At 39.0% G+C, this 21,113-nt stretch overlaps 1 protein-coding gene across 3 annotated transcripts; it reads right to left on the bottom strand.

The window, feature by feature from the left end:
• Positions 1 to 1,626: 1,626 nt before the first annotated feature.
• Positions 1,627 to 20,416, bottom strand: TIAL1 (TIA1 cytotoxic granule associated RNA binding protein like 1). 3 transcript variants are annotated; one of them, XM_085064711.1, is made up of 12 exons: positions 20,165 to 20,413; positions 13,620 to 13,716; positions 10,259 to 10,408; positions 9,939 to 9,993; positions 9,542 to 9,629; positions 7,567 to 7,642; positions 5,648 to 5,756; positions 5,267 to 5,362; positions 5,097 to 5,181; positions 4,701 to 4,824; positions 4,087 to 4,226; positions 1,627 to 3,237 (listed from the first exon to the last, which is right to left on the bottom strand). In XM_085064711.1, exons 1-12 carry the CDS (start codon positions 20,191 to 20,193, stop codon positions 3,120 to 3,122), a joined length of 1,167 nt encoding a protein of 388 aa, XP_084920837.1. In that variant the 5' UTR covers positions 20,194 to 20,413; the 3' UTR covers positions 1,627 to 3,119. The 3 variants fall into 3 exon arrangements, with proteins under 3 accessions (XP_084920837.1, XP_084920838.1, XP_084920839.1); XM_085064712.1 differs by having other exon boundaries at positions 10,259 to 10,357; XM_085064713.1 differs by lacking the exon at positions 1,627 to 3,237 and adding an exon at positions 4,484 to 4,576 and having other exon boundaries at positions 4,099 to 4,226; positions 20,165 to 20,416.
• Positions 20,417 to 21,113: the final 697 nt, after the last annotated feature.

Below are 21,113 nucleotides of genomic sequence, written 5' to 3'. Positions count from 1 at the left end.
TTATATGAAAAATTTTTAAATAAAACATCTTTTACATGATTGCAAGTGCATAGTTTACAAATTCAGCCTTGTCTGCCTGTTGTCAGTTTTACAGCAAAGAGGGACAATGCTTTGACAGATGACAAATACAGGATAAGCCCTTTATCATGTTTCACTTTTATTGAACATTTTCTGCAAATGCAGATTACAACCTTGGTTTAGGTTGCACGCATCAACTTAAGCCATAATAAATCAGTATTTTTGAAATCCAAATCCTAGTGGTAAGGGTTAGGTAGTGGTCGATTTCTGTAGTTAGAGAAATTACAACAGTGTAAGTGTCACTCATAAAAGCAGTATGGTGCAAGAGGCTCTTTGGTGCCAAAAAATTGTCAGTGATGCATTTATGAATGCTACTGAGTAAAAAGCAATCTAATTTACAACTCTTCCTCGCAGTGCTAGAGAAACATTAAAGGACACTGGAGACTCCCATACCTTGAGCAGTCTGCGAAGAAATATCACCATTACAGAAAAGCTGTATAAAAATCAATGACAAAAGACTTAAATCAGAAGGTATACCCTATCTTTTATCCTGAAATACAGGTCAGGTACGGCCCAGCTCTACAGCAGGCATATTAAATAATCAGATTTAAAGTGATCTACACATTGAGACCTGAAAGATCACTGCCTTAATCTCACACCCATTTATATGGGCATTTATGTGGCAATGTACTTGCATCATCTAAATCTTCAGTAGCGCCTAAAGAACAAACTGCCTCCACACCAGCATGCACCCGGAACAGCCGTATGGCAAACGCCTAGAAGGATGTAGAAACCCCAGATTTCAAGTGAAGTCTAAGAAATCCTAAAGGAACTCACAACTCGTATCTCTACTGACTCGTGACTTTTTAAACCAGCTGAGTGTAACAAAAACACGGACTTACTTGTGAGGTTTTTCCAAACTACAATGTATAGGCCGATCCTCGCGTAGATATACACATATATACAAAATTTATAGAAAAACAAGAGTCCTGTAGACAAGATTCCTATCTTGAGTGGAAAGACACTACATACACCATAAAGGAGAAATGGAGATAAAGGGCCAATTCTGCCATCACGAGCACTCGTGGTTCCACACTAACTTCAGTCATTATTGCATGCATTAGATGCCCAGAGTCACAAGAACCTCTGGTGCAGCTGAGCCAACTGACTAAACTGCTCTTCCATTACAGCTCACTTTCAACCTGATCTAGAAGTCAAGGTACTACTTCACACGTCAATAAAAGAGGAAAGAAAACCCTCATGTGATTTGCTACAGCAATAAGTGTAGTTATTTGCACAACCTGGCTGGGTTTAACACAACTGCAAATCTCCATTTCAAAACAGACTATTCTACCTTGCAACACCTGCATGGTCAGAAACAGAAAAGAGAAAATATACAGCTTCTCAGACACTCACTTGGAACTATCATCTCTAAAAAAATCAAACTTTCTGTTTCTTTTAAAATGCAAGCTTGCTTCACTGAACTACCACTGCAAATCCTACTCTTTCCCTTCCAACTGTGCCTGCCTCAGCATTGCAGATTACAGCTGAGGCATTTGCACCCTCTAGCTGTCATAGGGAGGACACATTACTTATATCTAACTTACATTCATTTTCAACTTCGAATTTATTGAGGCAGTTTATATCAATGTATCCATAAAATAATTCAGAAATAACCCAAGTATACCATTTAAACATCTTCATGATTTATCCATTTACACACTCAGTACACAAACAACCCAGCCTCTGTACAGGTTCATCACATGCAAACCACCCATAAAGACAAAAACTTTAATTAAAAATAAGTCACAACTCAGTGTACTGTTTCAACTGCATCTCCATTTACCAAATGGCACATTGAATATTCTCTAAAATAAGATGTTTTTAACAATCTTGTTAAAAAATTCTTGGGCAAAATATTTCTAGACTTAAAAAACATCAAGATTTTTCAAAACACTCAAGATACTATACAACTTATAATAACCTTGAAATAGGTTTACAAGGTTGTTAACCAAGGTATTTACATACCAAATAATGTAAAGCAAAAAATTTGTATTTCTAATGACAAAAAGGTGATGCATTAAAGATTTATGAAATTAAAATTAAGGCTCTTTGTTATAGTTCTTTATGTAACTTTACATAATAGCCAACTTTGGAAATGTCAGTCTTGCACATTCTTGTCAATCTACTGCATTTAAAGCAGTAGAGTATATTAAGTATTACTTTGAATAATTACATTGCTACTTCTATGTTTGAGCATGCTTTTGAAACACTGTAATTATGAAATATTTACAATGTGTAGCCTTCAAACTTTATGTAAAAGCCCAAGTATGACTGTCTGATTTGAATACAAACAACATACTTGTAAAAACGTTTTTACTTCTCAAAATTAAATGTAAACTACTACAGTTTTAACAAGCAAACCAGCTCTGAAAAGTTTCAAAGTGTGCCTGAATGTGGACAGTAAAAGTTATGTGAAATTTCTCAGACAGTACTGTTTTTCATTTCAGACTGAACTATTCATTGTATCAACTGTTTTCTGAAAGCATGTAGAAAAATTAAATATTTTTTAAAAAAATTATTCCAAGACCTACATATACTTTGAGCTATGTCCATAGGTTTCTTGAAAACTCAATACTGTCTCGCAGGTTGTAGTGATTGGTCCACAGTTTATTTCAGGATGTGTGTTCAACTAAAAGCAACTCGCTGTTTTTCAACGTCATTTCTCTTAAAAGCACAATGATATAAAACACTGAAGACAAAACAAAAAAAAGAATGGAATGGTAACCTAAAGATCAAATTCGTTAGCCATTTCTCCTACTATATCAAAATTTGTAGTCAGAATTGTCTTTATTGACTTTATTTTTAATTTTTGTACACAAAGAAAAACATGTTCATATCCATCATGAACAAAAACTTAAAAAGGCAGAACTAGAAGACATTTGTGTCCTTCACCAAAGCAAAGCTGTGCTAAAGGTTCCAAACATTTCCATTTTTAAAATAAATATTTTCTTTTTTTCATTGTCTACATTCCAGTCTTCAGAATGTCACTGGAAACTGCAGCCTATCATGAAATACACACTTTTAAACAGAGTCCCAGCTCACTGCGTTTGGTAGCTTGCCATACCATATCCAGCTTGGTTAGGTATTACAGGAGCACCTTGTCCCTGGGCAGGTTGAGCACCAAATCCACCCATCCAGGCAGCAGATGGAGATTGGCTTAAAAAGAAACAGGATGGTTAAAAAAAGTGGGGAAAATCAACTTAAAAAAAAAAAAAAGAACACAAAAACATACTTCCTACACAACTACTTGTATCAAAACAGAACAATTTCTTCTTCTTTTTAATGAGTAATTCAGGTTAAGCACTATACCTTGTGATTCCTGAAAATATCATGAGCTTTTTAAGAACAAAGGAAAAAAACCTCCACAAACCTTGGGTACCAGTTGCATATGGCACCTGCCTCCAAAAGCATGTACACACACAGGTGGCTGGAACTCAGTATCAGGGATGTGGAAAGGCAAAAAATACCCCAACACCTCATGGGCATGAAAACCAGTGATAGCTTTATCAGGGCTCAATATGTTTAACTGGCACCAGATAATGAAGAGCTAGGCAAACAAGTTATTTCAAAATTATGTTAAAACAAAGAGTTTTTGTGAAGATTTAAGTCTTCAAGAGATTCATTATTACAAGTCTATCCAAATTCTGAAACTGCACAGGTTGAAGTGTCTGTTCCTTCTCTCCCTGCAGGCTCCTGGCTCAGACTCACCCCCTCCAGTCAGAATCCAGAACAGATTTAGGTACCAGACAAGACCACCACCCAAAACTTTACCACACTGGGTTGTCTCTGTGCCTCCACCACACACATGAAATGTGCCATCAGGTATAAGGCAGAGCAACTCACCCCAGTAACTCCTCCATAGCAAGCACTAAACATAAGCTTTAAGCATACAAGAGTTCCCCTAAGCTTTGCAACCTTGTGCAATCCTTGACCCAAATGAGCCTGAAACTTAGATACAGACAGCATTCTTGGAATATTCTAAAAAAATTAAATGTATTTACTCACTCTACTCCAAAACCCTGTTGATTCCATGCTTGGCCATACATTCCATATGATGGTACTTGCCACCCATTAGCCATATATTGCCCATACTGTTGTGGATTTCCATATACTTGGCTCCATTGCCCCCACTGACTGTAATCCACCTGTAGAAAGAATAATCCATTGTACTTCAGGTTCTAGAGATGGTTTATGTTGCATTTGTGCTGCTGAAGGCAAAGTTTTGGCTATATCAATCAGAGAGCTAAAACAAGCAATAATGAGATCTGAAAAATAAGATGTCACTCTGACTTAATTAGATCCCTGTACTGAAAAGTATATTTGTGTGCTTGAAACCCCAAAGACTATTTGGTTGGACAGCCACCTAATCTGCAGTTAGCAAAACAGCAAGAATTAAAATTACCTCAAAGTTTCTCCCTATCTTGGATCATATCCAGAAGACAGTAACAGATATTCCATCAAAATCACTAGCCCAATTTGATGAACTGGAACATAACTGAGACAGAACATGGAATTTCATAAGAACTCCACCACAAAATTTAGCCATTACAACTGGGAAGTCATTACAGATATAAACATAATTGCTTTTGTGATACAAGGAAAAGGTTAAGTACAGTTACCTGTTGGAAGTTTTTAGTCATATCGGGGGATTCTTTACCCCAATAACATTTAACAACATGTCCTTCAATTGTGGTTCCATTAACTGAAACAATAGCATGTGCTGCACTTTCATGGGTTGAAAACCTGAAAAATGTAAAAACAAACTGTTACACTTTACAGTACTTCCACCTGACTACTAAAAAACAGTGACTCCATACATACAGGAAATCCAGAGAAAAACATCTGCTTTCACAGATGTAAAAATGTTGGTGGCCCTTTTTACAAGTCCCAAATTATTCCATGAATATACGGTGACAGCTTTTAATGTATCAGGACAAGTTCAATCAAGTGAAATTACAGAAAGATGAAGCATTACTACATGCACAGACCACAGATTTTGCTTTCTCTGTCCATACCTGACAAATGAGTAACCTTTTTCTGGAAACACCCTTATTTCCATAATCTGCCCAAACGGCGAAAAAGTCTGTCTCATAAGCTGATCTACAACATAAAATGTTTTTGAATTAGTAATCAGTCTGGTGTCCAAGAAGTTTCAATAATAAAAAAACAATAGAACACTTCATACCTGTTAGCCCTGAGGCAATTCCTCCACAGTACACAGTACAATTTTTTGGACTTGACTGATTTACTACATCTTCAAATCTCAACTGTTTTGTGTTATCTATAAAGAGAGAAGGCTGGTTTTCAGCAGTGGGCTGACAGTAACCCAGACACTTACCTCATACACAAGCATGAATTTCACATTTAACAAACACATTCAGTATTTTATGACAGACCAGCAGTGCCACCATTATGTTGATACAATATCCAAAAAAATCTATTCTTTAATATCTGGAAGGTAAGCTAGATATGTAATTTAAGTGACATCATTTTGGCTTATGTTTTCTTCCCCCACTGAACAGTGACAAGACAGCAAACACAACACAGCATGACATGCAGCTCTTACTTTCTTGTGTACTTTTGGGGGCTGGTGGTTTCCTTGTTGCCCAGTTAGTTCTGATCTGGCGGCCTCCCAACCACTGGCCTCCCATGTGTACAATAGCATTTTCTGCATCCTGAAGAGATTAAAACAGAGATTGTAACACTTGCAAACAAGAAGCATGTACAAATCTACTCCAAAGACTTGTGTTAATTAACTTATCAGTTAATTGCATGGACAAAACCAGTAACAGTACTAAGAAGAGTATGAAATTCTGAACAATCAACAGTAATTAACACAAAGGCAACTGGTTACAGAGAAGGCTCTCAGAAGTCATTTGGTAGAAACTTCCTCCCACCCATTTTCTACACAGGTTAGAAGCCAACTGCAATCTTACATATACTACCTGCACATATGCCATATACATACACAAACATCCATACACATATACTGTACAAGCATCTGTATTAGAACGTTCAAAAGCTGCCCAAAAAGCACAAAGGTCATACAGATGCCAGAAGAAATTAGCTCAAATAAAGCAACTATCATTTAATGCTTCTTCTGCTCCCTGGAGACATGCAACAGATGCTTTGTAAGTTCTTTACATATTAAAGTCATTGTATGAACACACACAAGAGTCCATGGCCCACGCAGAGTGACCTTTTATCTTGAATATGAAATTGAAGACAATCTTTGAGTTCACATTGTAAGCAGAAACATCAGGTAAGCAAGGGTAAGTTTGCTAAAAGCTGAAAGAAGCAATTTTTCTCCCAATTGCTTTGGAAGAAGACAGGCAGAGCAGATAGTACATGTCTGAAATGCTTTTCCAAGGGCACAAAGCTTAAGAAAAAAATTGACAAGCACAGGGATAAAGAAAATGTGGACAAGTTGAAGGTGAGCTGCTTCCAGCTGGAACTCTCTTCTCAAACTCAGGACCTTGATATTTCTAGCTTTTAATTACACTGAGTGCTCATTTTGAAAACATATAAATACAAAAATGAAATTACAAAAGATGACCAATAAGAAAAACCCAACCCAAAAAAAGAAAACCAAACCTCCCAAAACATAGTGAATACATAATGAACTAACTAGGAAAGGGAATTCTCTGATGAATCTTGCCGCTATTCTGCCTGACGATCACAGCTATGATAAAAATGGAACAGAGCCCAAGCCAGAACTGATCCAGTCCAATGCAGGAATTTAATTTTCTCTTAATTGTGGTGTGCATGAAGACCTCAGGCTGGAGTACCTGAAAACTGGCAGCATATCCCACTTCCCCAAATCTAGCAGAATGATATAATCTGAAAATCAGGCCTTAAACCAGCTCAGAACAGTCATGCCATAACCCTACAAGTGCAGCTTCTGTGTGAATGAACAGCAGTCAGGACATAAAATTTAGAGTACTTTTTAGTACCATGTTTAGAATTTATCCATTAATTTTGTAGAATGAATGCAAATTTAAAATCTGACTTTTTATGGCTCAGTCTGAAATGAATCCATTAACTTTCATTCCATGACTGGGAAGAGGGGTACAAGGAAGTAAGACAGCTATTCCTTGCCTATTTTAGCTGTAGCACAGAACAAAAAGTGTAACTGGAAAAATACACTAAATCAAAGCATTCAATTGCAGCACCTTATGGCACTGGTAAATATGAAGAAATTAAAACTTTTTCTCTGATTATGATCAAAAGAGAGCTGACATGCAGGACTTCTGACCACACAAACAGGCTTTATACACCTACAGTCCTGAAGCTGAGTGTTTTTCCAATGCAAAATATTTAACAAATACGATTTACAGTTTCCCCTTGTTGTCCTGAATGTACATACAGCTCCTGTACACATAAATTTATTTCCCTGGGTGAAGTCTAATAAACAGCGATTACATAAACAGCAAAACTAAAAATGGAAAATAGGAACTATTTTAAACCTGCATTGTGATTACTCACCAGTTTGTTATAAAAAGATACAAAACCATAGCCTTTTGACTTTCCAGTTGCCATATCTTTAACTACCCGTGCATCCCTGTGAAAAGAAGCACAGCTATATGAGGGTAGTATTGATAACCTGCAAAATAAAAACTAAAAGGAACCACACACACTGTATTGTGAGCATAATTTTTTCTTATAAATTCAGTTAGCCCTAAAACTACAGTCATTCCTGAACTCTCCCTATTGCTTCTTTACCTGTTAGAAAAAAGCAGTAGGACAAAAAAAATAACATGTAATAAACATGCAACCTATGCACATAACCTATACTGGCTATAACTAGAATGTTCAATTTTGAAGTATAAGAGAAACAAAGTTTCCTTTTCTAATATTCTATTGGCTAGGGTCCTCTAAGGTTTACTGTTCTATAAATTACTGTAACAATTCTATCTAATTTACCATGCATTTTCTAAATAGTTAAATGTCTTCTGCCTAGTGATACAAAATATATGAAATATTAAAAAAATCGAAAAAGAGGAAAAAATAGGAATTAAAAGGCATACATGGCCTGTTAACAGATTTCTTTATTTTTCTTGGTCAATTCTCTACCATCATTTTGGAGTTTGGGTAGCTGTAAATTTTGAAAAATTGACATTTTCAGAAATTTAAGAAAGGAGAATAAAACTAACAACAATGCTAAGCACACCAGTACGAAAACAACAAATTTACACAGAAATTTTAGTGAGTAAGTTAAAATGATTGGAAATATAGAACTGCACTGAATATAGAATGTTAAAATGTAAATACTAAAATATGTATATATAAATAATGTATAATAAGAATAAATAGAAATGAGAAAAAATCTACAACTGAGTTCCAGTGTGCACAGTTCCTTGCAGTTAGCCTTCAAGATCCTGTCCATTCTTATGAGCAATTCTGCAAAATAACCAGAATGCTATTACTTTTAATTGTGACTTGGACTTTAGAAAAACTGCAGGTCTCAGGTATAAATATAGATTGAGAAACAGAAACCTGAATTATTCTTTTTAAATTGATTTTTTAAAACAGTACTACTTACCACATTAAGAGACAAAAAGCAAAGTAAACAAAACAGCAGAGGTAAGAAATAAGATTTATGATTCATTTAAAAATATGCGTACAGAACAAGAGAAAAATAAGAATTTTGTTCTTAGAAATATATTCCTGTAAAGTAGTACAAAAACGCTCATGTGCAACTTTGATTTTTATAAATATAAATTGATAGAATAGACTTTTTTGTAGCAGTACTCTTAAGGACATATATATATATACTTTAGCACTCTCAAGGATTTTATAATGTTAAATATGTTCAATTAGAACACCAGGTGATTTAGTATCACCTGAATTGTTCCTGAGAAGTTTAAAGAAACATTCTCTTAACTGATAGAAATGTGCACATATTGTAAAGCCACCATTCTTTCATTTAAGATAATTGTAATTTATCCCATTATCATCCAAAAAACCAGATTTCATTCTCATAAGTATTAGCTTTTTTCAAAACATTCCCAAGTTATTAACTAGCTGCTTTATAGAATTATATTCCAATTGCCCATTTTTCCATACTGCCTATGAAATACAGCAAAAATGCACATAAAACACACCCAGGATATAACATATACCAGTTGTCAAATCACTACTCTGTACACATTCTCAACACCAAAAAGTCACACTTAGAGCAGTAATAAAATTTTAATAAAAAGTTGAAAGACATTAGCATATAAATTAGGTTAAAAGCACATTGCTTTCAGCAAACCAGAGCACAGTTACATTACTGTATTTACACCATGAGACACACTGAGATAAAACCCCTCTTTACTACCCACCCACCCACCCACCACATGAAAATTAACAGCAGAAAAATTATCTCAATAGATAAGAAATAACATTTCAACTTAGAAACACATTTTCACTATCACATTTTCTGACCGATAATGGAAATGTTTATGATGATACTTACGATATTTTACCAAAAGGAGCAAATGCTGACTTGATGTCTTCTGTTGTTATTTCTGGACTTAAATCCCCAACGAACACATGGAAGTGATCTGAAAATAAATAATTTACTAATCAAATATTTAACTGCTATCTAAAGTTTCAACTCCTGAGAAAGTGATGCTCTGCACACAGCACTGGGAACCAGGAACGCTCAGGATTCCATGTGAAGAGCAGCAGCAATTTAATCTGTCCACTCAGGTTTCCCCAGTTGTAAAGCAGAAACAGAAGAATTAGTTTGCAAAATTCTATTAAACACTAGATGGGAAGGAGAGAAATTACGTTTAAATGCATTTATGATAAATTATTACCACTTTGTGAAGTATTGGGTAGAAGTGATACTGTGGCATTACATTACTTACTGGATGTATCTTTTTTCTGGCTACTTGGTGTTGTTGCCCAGTTTACTTTGACCTCCTGAAAACAAGTATAAGATTTAGTATAAATTCACAAAATTCTAACATTTTGTAAGTTCATTCAAGGGTGGTTTAAAAACACCATCATAATTAGAACATCACAAATACTAAGTTTCCTAATTAATACTTACTCTTTTATATCAATAATTAAAAAAAAAATTATTCTATCAATATTTAATCATGGTAAAACATCTTCAACAGTTTTATTAATACTTTCACACAAATCTATATTCTTTAAATCTAAGATTACCATGTGAGCAACTTACCTTTCCCAAAATTTTTCTCCCATTCATAGCAGCTAATGCAGCAGCTGCATCTCTGTGTTCATAAAATTCCACAAAGCAATAAGGGTCATTGCTTGTATGCTGCAAAACAGAAAATCCAACAGAAGAGTTGACCCTTCTGCTATCGGGTTGCTGAGAAGAAAATCCAGGAAAATATATTACTTATAGCTAGAAACTTTCAGAATGATTTGCATCAGAATTATGAAAAAGCCTTTGACATTACACTAAAATGCAAGAATTAAGATGGACTTTTTCTTAAAGGTCTAACAGTTTCTGAAGGATAGTTTGCTTTGAATGAGGATTGAAGTTTACTGAACTGAAAATAACTATCAGAAAAGTGATCTGCAGACTGGATGGAAAGGGAGGGGGGGGAAAGGGAAGAATGAAGAAAAGAACAAAAAACTGCCTCGTGCACATACTGAAAGCTTGAAAGGTTTGTTCCCCAGATACATTTTCACCAATTTTCTCTTGCCCTACTTAAGAAGTCTTTCCTTTTATTTGACTGAAAAAGCCACTAGCAGGCAGCAACCTGGAAGCTGCACAGTCTCAGTCTCAAGTGAAAAATGCCATGCCCAACAACTGGGAAATAACCTTTTAAAAGAACTCCAAATAGTCTGACTGAGGGAAAAAGATACTAATCAATTGACTGTTAACTCTGTTAAACCTTGAGTACAACCTGTTTTTGTAGGACAGCCTATGAAATCACCTTTAAAAATACTCACTGACAGAGATCACTGAAGTAATAAATGTACCAGAGTATAAAGTGCAAAGAACAGAAGAGTTTTCTGAAAAGTTGATCAAGTGGAAAGGATGTCTAGAATGCCAACTTGAACACTGGATTTGATCTACCTCCAAGATGTAATGAGTACAAAAACAGTAACCAAACATTTCCATTAACTACTCTGCACACACCTGGACCAAAAAATCATAAATACGAATATTACACTAAACAAATTCCTTCTCACATGGACAGGGAAGGGTCTAGCACAGAGAAGCTGCTTTGGCATCAGTATTCTCACCTATCAAATCTCCCCCAGTGCCAGGCAGAACACAGCTGTAACACAAGTTAAGAGAAGCCTTTTCCAGCACTCCTACTTCACTTCTGACAATTCATACACACACTGATGAACCAATCTAATCCTTCCCCCTAAAACTGCACTGTACAGCTTCAAACATAGTTCTGTCGACCTCTGAAACTGTTAAGATACAACAGCTGAAGGGATCACAAGGCCTTTATACACCTAAAATGATCATGGAGTCTGAAGTCATCCTCCTGAACACTGGAGCCTCTAACTGATGCACAAGAACAGATGAGAGAAAATGTACCTGAGATCATATAAGAAGTTTCAGTCACAAAGTTCTCCACAAGCACACTCACCTCAGATGCCCCAAAACAGAAAGCCTTAATTCAACCCTCCTCCCACACTACTTTGGGAAACTCATTTGAGGTCTCTTCAGGAAATGTAGTGCAGTTTATGCTTCAACTGAAGTGCAGCCTTACTTTTAGATTGTCAGGAGGTCTTCTTTAGCACCAAGAACTTGCCTGAACATGAGAAGAATCTATTTTGCAGATACTCAGATCTTTAGGTATTCAAACCACCTACAAATACTGCCCCAACACCCTGAGTATTATATGCACCCAAAAGAAACACTTGAAATCTTTCAACACTTGAGGTGTGCATGTCACATATTCTACAAAGGGAAAAGAATGAGTTGACACACCTGGTTAAAATGGAAAAATCACAAGTTTTTAAAACATGATGCTGGTACTAACCATGGTAAGAAGCACCTCACCATGACTCAGTTCCTAGAAAAGGTTTGCCACACACTGTAGAAGGATGGACACTATGGACAGGTCCTGTGACACCTGCAGGCCAGTCTCAGTCTAGAATCCAACCTGCATTTGCTGGGACTGTGTGGTGCCAGCTGCTGAGGTCAGCCCAGTGCATTCACCTCTGTGGGACTGAATACACCTGCCAGGAGATTTTGTTTACCTACTTGTTTCATAAAGACGTCTCTCTCACTTATGGAAAGATCTTAAAACCACAAAGCCTCAACCAAGGTAAAATGAGTGTTGGAATCTCTCATCTGATCCTCAAGAAACCAAACTGATGCTAACAGCTCTCAACCAGCCAAAGGTGGGAGCAGCAGCACCTTATGTCTGTAGAGCACATGACAATCAAAGCTGCTTCTTCAGAGAAAAACTAACAACTGTGATCTGTCAGCCTTCTGGTATTTTTGTCCAATAAACTTAAAGCAAATGCATCAGAGAAGTGTCACATGGGAAATTATTAGTCCAGACAAAGATGAGAGTGATTAAACAAGCAGCAAGCTCATGATAAGAAGCTAAAAACAAAGAAACAAACAAGCTCTGTGACACATTGAAAGGAAAAGAAGCCCACAGGGGAGTTTCTAGTAGCATTCCTAGAGAAGTCTGGTCACAAGACTTGCCTTTTAATACTTCCATTAACAATCTTGACAAGAAATTAATGTAACTATCCTTAGGAAATCTGTAATTGCAAATTAGTATGAAACATAAGAAGTAGGAAAAGTAGGAAGAGCATACAGAAACCAGAGATGGAGGACCAAAGCCTAAACCTGGCTGAAGCTCTGATTACTCCCTGCCTGCTCAGAGCTTACCAGTTATAAATGTAGAAGGAAAGGAAAGTCTCAGGGAGAGAAAAGTTTTGTAGGATGTTCCAACAAGCTCACAGAAATGGCTACCAACCCTAAAGGCACCAGAGTATTTACAATGGAGACAAGAAAGCATTAATACTTACCAACACTTTGTGCAAAAGACCTTATCTGGAATACTATGGAAACGCTGTCACTTTATTTCAAGGAAAAATTAATTTAAGAACAGACAGGTGCAGACAAGAGCTATTTGAACTGGCGCAGAAAAAGCTGAGGAAGAGCCAAACTTATTTTGGAGGATTTTTTTACTTTTCATCCATAGCAAAGAACCATTTATTCAAGAAGGAAAATAATTACTGAGGCTCACGCTCAAATAAAGTGAAAGATGTACAAAATAGCCATGAATACCACTTGAAATAATAAGGTTTCTGATTATCAGAAAAAAGTGATCCTGAAAAGAGGGGACAACAATCTTTTAAATAAAGTGGAATGTCATCATCAGCTGATAAAAGCTATGTCAGGGCTAGAGCCCAACGCACTGCACACAACATGTCCCTCCTGCAAAGTTATCCCCAAAGCTAAACACAATCAACCCAAGGAAACCCACTACCAACAACATTAAAAGAAGCCCTCAACTCCATTTATCCTGAACAACTTAGGAGAAAGTTACATTACATTTGCTACCCCCCCTGGATGTGGAAGGCCTTACCTCTGTTATCATTTTACAGCTTTTGCATGGTCCAATCTGGCTGAATAACTGAAGTATGAGAACCTCAGTCACATCTCTGGAGAGGTTTCCTACATAGCTACACAAGGAAACAAAAAACCAAGATTTTAAACCAGAAATTGTCATCTTTTAAAATGTAATTATGGCTTTAAAAACTTAAATAACTAAGAAAAATCTCCCTTTAAAACATCTCAGGTATCTTAAAGACAGTATTTACGAATTGTTTAATCTAGTTTTAATGCAGAACTCATATGGTTTCTAAATTATAACGCTGGCCACACAACTGAGAAATGAAGTTTGATTCAGACATAACACTGGACACCAACACCTAGTGCCAATCACGTCCTTGGCACAGAGATGTCAAAAGCATGAAGAACATTGCTCAAGAATGTTGTGTAGAACAAGCAACCAACAGGGCAAAGATATTTTAAGTTTCACTTCCCACTGAGTATCTCATCAAGAGTACTTCTGAATTTGGGAACGAGCACACATCTAACTCCCATGAGCTCAGGAGCAGCTCTCGGACAAACTGTGCTGCCTTGCAAGCAATCAACTCAACTTTTCTGTTTTCCTGAACATTTGGAAAGCCAGCCCACTCACCAACAGACAAGGCAATTTATGCAGCATTATGCCATAGGAATGCACGGTACAGCATCTATCTCAACAGCTCCCACCTTTGTAATACCCCCCCAAAATTCTGGCAGTGTTATTTTAATATCCCCCAGACTTCTTGATTTCTGTTAGTTTGTAAATCTTGAGAAATAATTCCAAGTTTTGAAATACTTATAAAGTTTAGGTAACAGCCCTAGATTTACCAGGTCACAGTCAGGGCTGACAAAGTCACGGATGCAAAACTAAATTCTTTTTAACAATGTGACTAATTTGTAATCAAGTTGAAAACAAAGTGATCAGTTAAGAGAAAGGCTTGTCACAGTAACAGATGTCCAAAGCCATCAGCAGAGGGACATTCATCATGTTTACAAATAAGCCTGTCAAGGCATAAAGAATTCAAGTGCAACCAATAAGATGAGTGGAACGTTTTGTGATTTAGAAGTTGAAAGAATATACATTTTATTCATTTTACTCTGATCTGTTATAGACTGTCATAAAACTTCAAACTAGAGTCAGCCTGAGCTGTTAATACAGTGAACATAAATGTGAACCAGCATTTCTTAGTCTGTGCACAGACCAATTTATTTTGAACAAACTAAAGGTGTGCCCTGAAATTGCTCTAAGAGGCACCCCTTGTAAACTTCTGAAATGCAATTTCTGTGTTTTGACAGTTGGACTTTCATCCGGATCAGCCAAATTAAAATGAGCAATGTTTGTTTTCATCAGAACACCACACAACGTTATCAACAAATGTTTATGTCATTCTCCTTGCAGCAACTACGGGACAATTCTACACTTTCTCAGTCAGGACTTCAATGCTACAAGATCCAGAGTGACTTTCTGAAGTATCACATCACCTGAATATAGAACGTCCACTAAAATCTTTCCTGTACTCATTACTTCCTTATTATTCCATATGAATATTCCATATGAATATGAAATCATATTCCATATGAACTAACACAAGTCATTAACAGAAACCTGTATTGTTATGAAGCTTTTCAGTAGAGAAGTTAAAAAATGCAGAACACTAAGACCCCTTACAGGACAAATTCCCCATCTCAATGACTTTTCAGTTCTATTCTGAAAACTTAGTAGTTAAACATTTATCCATACCTTCTTTTTGAAATATTAACTAAATTTTTGTTAATCATTCATCAAGATTAAATTGTAAATCGCTAATAGCTTTTAGTGGAAATATTAACCTTTGCAGATACTACTAAAATCAGATGGAAAACAGATACCCTAGTAGGAATTCCAACATAAAGGGTCAGTGGTGCTGTGAACTTATTGCTAGTACTGGTTTCCTTTGTGTGCTGCAGAACAGTATTCATTGATACTGTGCCTTTTCAGCAGCACTGATGTAAAATTAAATACAGTGAAGTCTTATTAACATTAGTTCTACTGCAAATCAGATACAGGAAGGAGTACAATTAGCACTAACCAAAAACCAAATATCATCCTCTTCTGCATAATATTAACATGTATTTGGGAAACACAAGTAGTCTGAAAATCAATCTGGAGAATTCCTCTTGGTCTGACAAAAATTTAAAAAAAAAAAGGCCAGGGAAAGCCATTCCTCAGCAATCTATTCAAGTAAGATAAAAGTTACACTAACTGCTAGAAGATGTAAGATATACAAAGTGGTTTTTTTGACACCACCATGTCTTCAGCAAGATAGTTGGGAGTGAGAATGTTGCATCATAAACCTTAACTACGAAATACTCTGCTCGTTCATAAAAATCTGGACCACCCTGACTGCTAGATGGAATGTGAAATCCTACTGATCCATTAATTCCCAAATGTGTATGATAAATACTGCCTTGCTGCATAATATTACCATTAGTCAGAGGCACTCCCACCCTTCCCAAGTTGCTAAAACTCTGAAACTTCAGTAACACACGGGAGAACGCTGCACAATAAAGGTTCATATAACAACAACCAGAGAGACCTAAATCTCTCAAAATGAATGTAAAATACGGGAATACAAACCTCTACAAATTTGAAACAATATGCTAAAAAGTATGACTTGATGGTTACTTTCATGTCTTTAAAAAGACCGTAATAACATCACCTCCTTCATTACAGTTAGAGGTGACTTTAGTAAAAACATACAAGCAAACATTTTCAGTGTGAATGTTTAATACTACAGAACTAAAAAGATAAATATATTCACCACATTAGGAACCTTACCTTTGTGGAAACAAAAAGCTTGGCTCAGCTGATGCTAATTACCCACTACACATGGCCAACCTATGGTCAGTTTTCTCCTTCCAGCTTTCCCCTTTCCAGCTCAATTTTCACATGATGTAATATAACAGCATCTTCTGCTTCATGAAATCAAAACTATCAAAACTACACCCCAACAAAATATAAGATTCCTAAAATGCTATGGTACGGTATTTCAATCTTTTTGAGCTAACACATTCTAGATATATTATGCAAAAATTTAAAAAAATTATAAAACCCAGCAGCACAGAAGCACTTACTGAACTTTTATAGGAGGTTGTCTTGGATAATGTCACAGGGCAACAAAAGTTGTGGCTTTTTGCATAGAGGTAATAAATACCAATTAATAAGCTACAAAAAACCCAAACAACCAGTAGTCACATAGATATCCTGACAAAAATTTTAATCTATTGCACTTCTCAATGCTGCTGACAACACGAAGGATAACAAACTACTTGAAATTTGGAGATCTTGTAGAACTATCTAAAGAACACAAGAGGCACTTATCAGTCCATAATGAGTTTTAGAACTAAACTCTTTGGCTTGAGCAGAAGAATTCTCTTTTTGAAGGTAAACAGGTTGGTAGACAGGGAGGTAAGAAAGGGACATTTACAGACAGTACTTTTAGGGCCACAAAACTCCCTTACATCCTTTTCTGAGGAAAGACAGTAAATCTTGATTTCTCTCTCTCACACAGGCAACATGCAAGTTTCATATTTAAAAGAGGGAATTATTATAAGCAATAAGGTGAAATTCTCATAGAAATTCTAGCAGCAACTCTGTCTAGTGCTAGCGAGCTACTGGAAATAAAATGATACCAAGAAAAATCCACCCTGGAGCCTCCTCTAGGAGACAACATTCCTGTGAAAGAGCTGAACTGAAAGGAAGTTCAAGAGAAGTGAATCCGGGTGAAGCCTTATCCACATTCCAGACTAGGAATACAGCATGGCAAGGCTGATGAAATAACAACTTGTAGGTATTCAGTGACTTCACAGACAGTCACTGAATACTTGCAAACCACACAAAACATTTCTAAAAGCATTAACAAGAATAGACAAATTTGGAACTTTTCTGGTAGTCTGTGGGAGCTGATAACATTAGCAACACATTAGGTTTCTGATAGTTTAGTTTCCACTTTAAAGGAGAAGCAGGACTTTGATGCAGCCTGTGAAATCTAACAGTACTCACAGAAAACAGCTTTCAAGTGTTCGATTAAAACAAACAAAGAAACAAAAAAATCAGAAGATCATAGCTCATTTTAGGACCAGCTAAAAAATTACAAATCAAGCAAAAAGACCCCCCTTCCTGGAAGATTTTTCAGCAGAAAATATGGAAGCTTTTTCTTCATATTTCTATAAAGTTTAGAAAAATGAGAAATAAAAATGCAAATGGTGTCTGTTTTCTATATTAAGCCTCAGAAAATATTCTGAATTCTTAAGAGGTTCATGACTGACCCATCATGACTGGAAACAACGTAACAACCCTGTAAGTACTGCAAATTGAATTGAAGCAATCTTTGTTCCAGAGCTATTTAAGATGGGCATAAACACTAGGTGAACAGTGGTTAGATACGTTTTTCCTTCTATAACTAAAAAAAACTTGCTTGGAATTGTTAAAAAGGAAAATTACTTCCTAACTTACAGGTTTTGGATTTCATTTACTCCTTCAGGAGTGCAAAACTAAGACATTCATAAAGTACTGCTTAAACTATCAATCAAGTGCTCTTGCACATGGTCAAATAGTGAAGAACAAATTGTTTCAGTAGCTTTCTTCCCCCTCCCCCTCCCCAAATAAACCAAACAATGAAAACTTAGAAGTTCAACTAACAATATTTTTAGTTGTTCTTGGGGGACAGTGAGTTTTATTTATGAGATCACAACAGCTCTACACGAAAAGCATTGCTGAGGATAATAATCTTTAAAACACGACTTGCAATTCTAAATTTAAAGACATTTCAGATAAAAAGTAGGGACAAGAAGGTAAAATGTAAAATTGCTACAGCGAAGTTTTTGTCTTCCATGCAAAAAGCCTTCAAATAATTACAGGAAAGTAACCCTTTGTGATTGTGGTTACTACAGAACTACTAGGAAATTAAAGTACATGCTGTTTATTAGTTTAACAAATGAAACAGTCACACGTGTGCAATAAAACATTTTGGGCAGCTGTAGAGATGCTATTTCAGACATCTTAGTACAAACGTATTTCTTCCTTGTTAGTGACTAAGAGGGCTAAGTTAGGTCATCGATGGATGTGTTATTGGGAAGAACCCATGGCCAATGTAGCACCCAAACTTGTTAGCACTAAAAGAACATTTTCAAACTTAGTGGGGATATAGCAGTTGTTTTAAAAAAAAGGAAAACAGACAGTCATGAAGAATTGAACCTTGAAAATAAAACTGAGTAAAACACTGTGTGATTTCGCCCTTCTCTCTCCCATATTAAAACAACACTCAAACCTAGGTCCACTCTCAGGGCCAAGCAAACTCAAATCATTTGGGTAATCAACACAAAAAGCATTTCAGATATTTTTATTTAAACTACACATCTCAGGGAGCAAGGACTAAGTACTTACACTACACTACAAACGAGTTAACAGAACTTCTGTAGACATAGAAAGGAGCAAAAACACAAACTGCCTTGAGAAGCCTTAAATGCCAAGTCATCATTTTGGGAGCGAAAACAACTATGAGACATTTTACTCTGTTTCAGTAGTTTCTTTAGCGTGCCTTTCAGTCCAGACTATCTCCGAGAGCTTTTCTGAAGGCTACTGTCCCAAAAGCTAAATAGACAAAGATTTCATTCGCACTGTCCTGAGCTGTGTTTGTCATCTGGGCAGCCCGAGCATGAGACTGCCTTTCTCCCAGGGACAGCCCGACCGCTGCACCGCTCCCTGAGCCCCAAACACCCTCTGGCAGCTCAGCTGCAAATCTGGGAACTGCTCAAAATCAGCAGCAGCACAAAATCCCTGCTCTCGAGTGCCCAACCACAAGTGCGAGCCTCCCTCGTTTAAGCCAACAGGACAAAGAAAATTCATCAAAACCATACCTGCCAAACTGAAAAGAACTCAACAGCAACCCAAATAAAAGCTCAGATTTGTATTTTTAACCAGAAAAGAAATGACAGCCACCAAGTGACTAAACAGCCCGGAGAGACACGGCCAACACAGAGTTATTTCTTTCTGCTGGGCCCGACAGCCTGTTATTGAACCACACCGTGACACGCTGGAGGGAAAAGCGATCCCTCCCGGTTTCCTGGCGCTGCCCATCCCACCCACCGCAAGCAGAGCACAAAGAACTTTCCCAGCGCCGGGACCGCCGTGCAGGGGGGGCCTGGGGCGGCCTGTGCCCCCCGGGGAAGGCTTGGGACCCCCGCCTGCACCCCCAGAGCTCGGGGGACGGAGCCCGCAGCTCCGGGAATGGACCCCGTTACAGCGCGGCTCCAGCTCCGGCTCGCCCGCGTTTAGCCCGGATGGGAGCAGCGCGATCTCCCCGCGGGCAGCCGCGCTGCCCTGCCGCTCCCCCTGCCCGGACCCGCTCCCGGCCCTGCGCACACGCTCCGTCCCGCTCGGCTCCCGCCGCTCCCCCGGCACCCCTCGAGGCCCCGGCCCCGCTCCCCGGGAGCGCATCCTGCCCCCGCCCCGCTCCGCCCCGGGCCCGCTGCCCACCCCGCCGCCCCCTCCTCACTCACAGGGTCCTGGGCTGCCCGTCGTCTTCCATGATGGTGGGCGAGCGCCGCTCTCCGCAGCCGCGCCCGGGGGCAGCGCCGGAGGGGCTCGGCGGCGCACGGAGGCGAAGGGAAGGTGAGGAGGGTGCGGGCGGCCCCGGCTCCCCCCGCTCCGCGTCGCCCCCGCGCCAGGTCCCGCGGCCGCAGATCCCGAGCGGGAGAGGGAAGCGGCACCACAAAATGGCGGCCGCCACCAGACGCTCAGGAAGCCGCGCTCTGCGCAGGCGCCGCCCCGCGCGCTCCCGGACCCGCTTCTCCTTCCCGGCGCCGCGAGGCGCGATGGGGATCGTAGGCACGGCCGGGCACGGCGCGGCGGGGCCCCGCGGGCTGCTGGGAGTTGTAGTTCGCTCGGCCGGCACTGACCGGCGGTAGCGGAAACCGAAAACTACAGCTCCCGGCATGCCCGGCGGCAGCGGCGCCGCGGGGGCGCGCCCGGGAGGCCGCGATTGGCCGCCGGCAGCCCGGGAAGATTCGCTTCGTCCCGATCCCGATCCCGGCCTCAGTCCCGATCCCCATCCTGGCCCCGATCCCGGCCCCGATCCCCATCCCGGCCCCGATCCCAGCTCCAAGCCCGGCCCATCCCAGCCCCACAGAGCGGGACAGAGGTTCCGAGGCTGTGCTGGAGCGCGGTGTCAGCGTGTGAGGGAGGCAGCGCGCCGCGATCCGCAGCGCCCCGAGGCTCATCCCGGCCGTTCCGCGTGGCCTGTGCCGGGGTGAGCTGTTACACTGCGATGTGGCACTGCGGGGGCCTCAGCCTCTGGGAAAGGATGGCCGGGTGGGATGGGGCTTGCAGCAAGCTGGCCTAGTGGAAGGTGCCGCTGTGTTTAGCAGGAGGCTGCGACTAGATGGTCTTTAAGGTCCCTTGCAGCCCAAACCCCGTGATTCCCCAGCAAATATCCTGATTTCATGTGCC

The sequence above is a fragment of the Lichenostomus cassidix genome, chromosome 6 (assembly GCF_008360975.1).
Source record: "Lichenostomus cassidix isolate B80296 chromosome 6, HeHo_3.0, whole genome shotgun sequence".
NCBI lineage: Eukaryota > Metazoa > Chordata > Aves > Passeriformes > Meliphagidae > Lichenostomus > Lichenostomus cassidix.
The sequence above is the reverse complement of the archived record's forward strand: the minus strand, read 5'-3'. Positions and strand labels throughout refer to the sequence as shown.

Coding starts and splice junctions, on each gene's coding strand:
- TIAL1 (XM_085064711.1), bottom strand. CDS start 20,193: ATGGAAGACGACGGGCAGCCCAGGACCCT. Junction 4,825..5,096: donor AAAGGTTACTCATTTGTCAG/GTATGGACAGAG, acceptor TACATTTTTCAG/GTTTTCAACCCATGAAAGTG. Junction 4,227..4,700: donor TGACTAAAAACTTCCAACAG/GTAACTGTACTT, acceptor TTCTTTCTACAG/GTGGATTACAGTCAGTGGGG.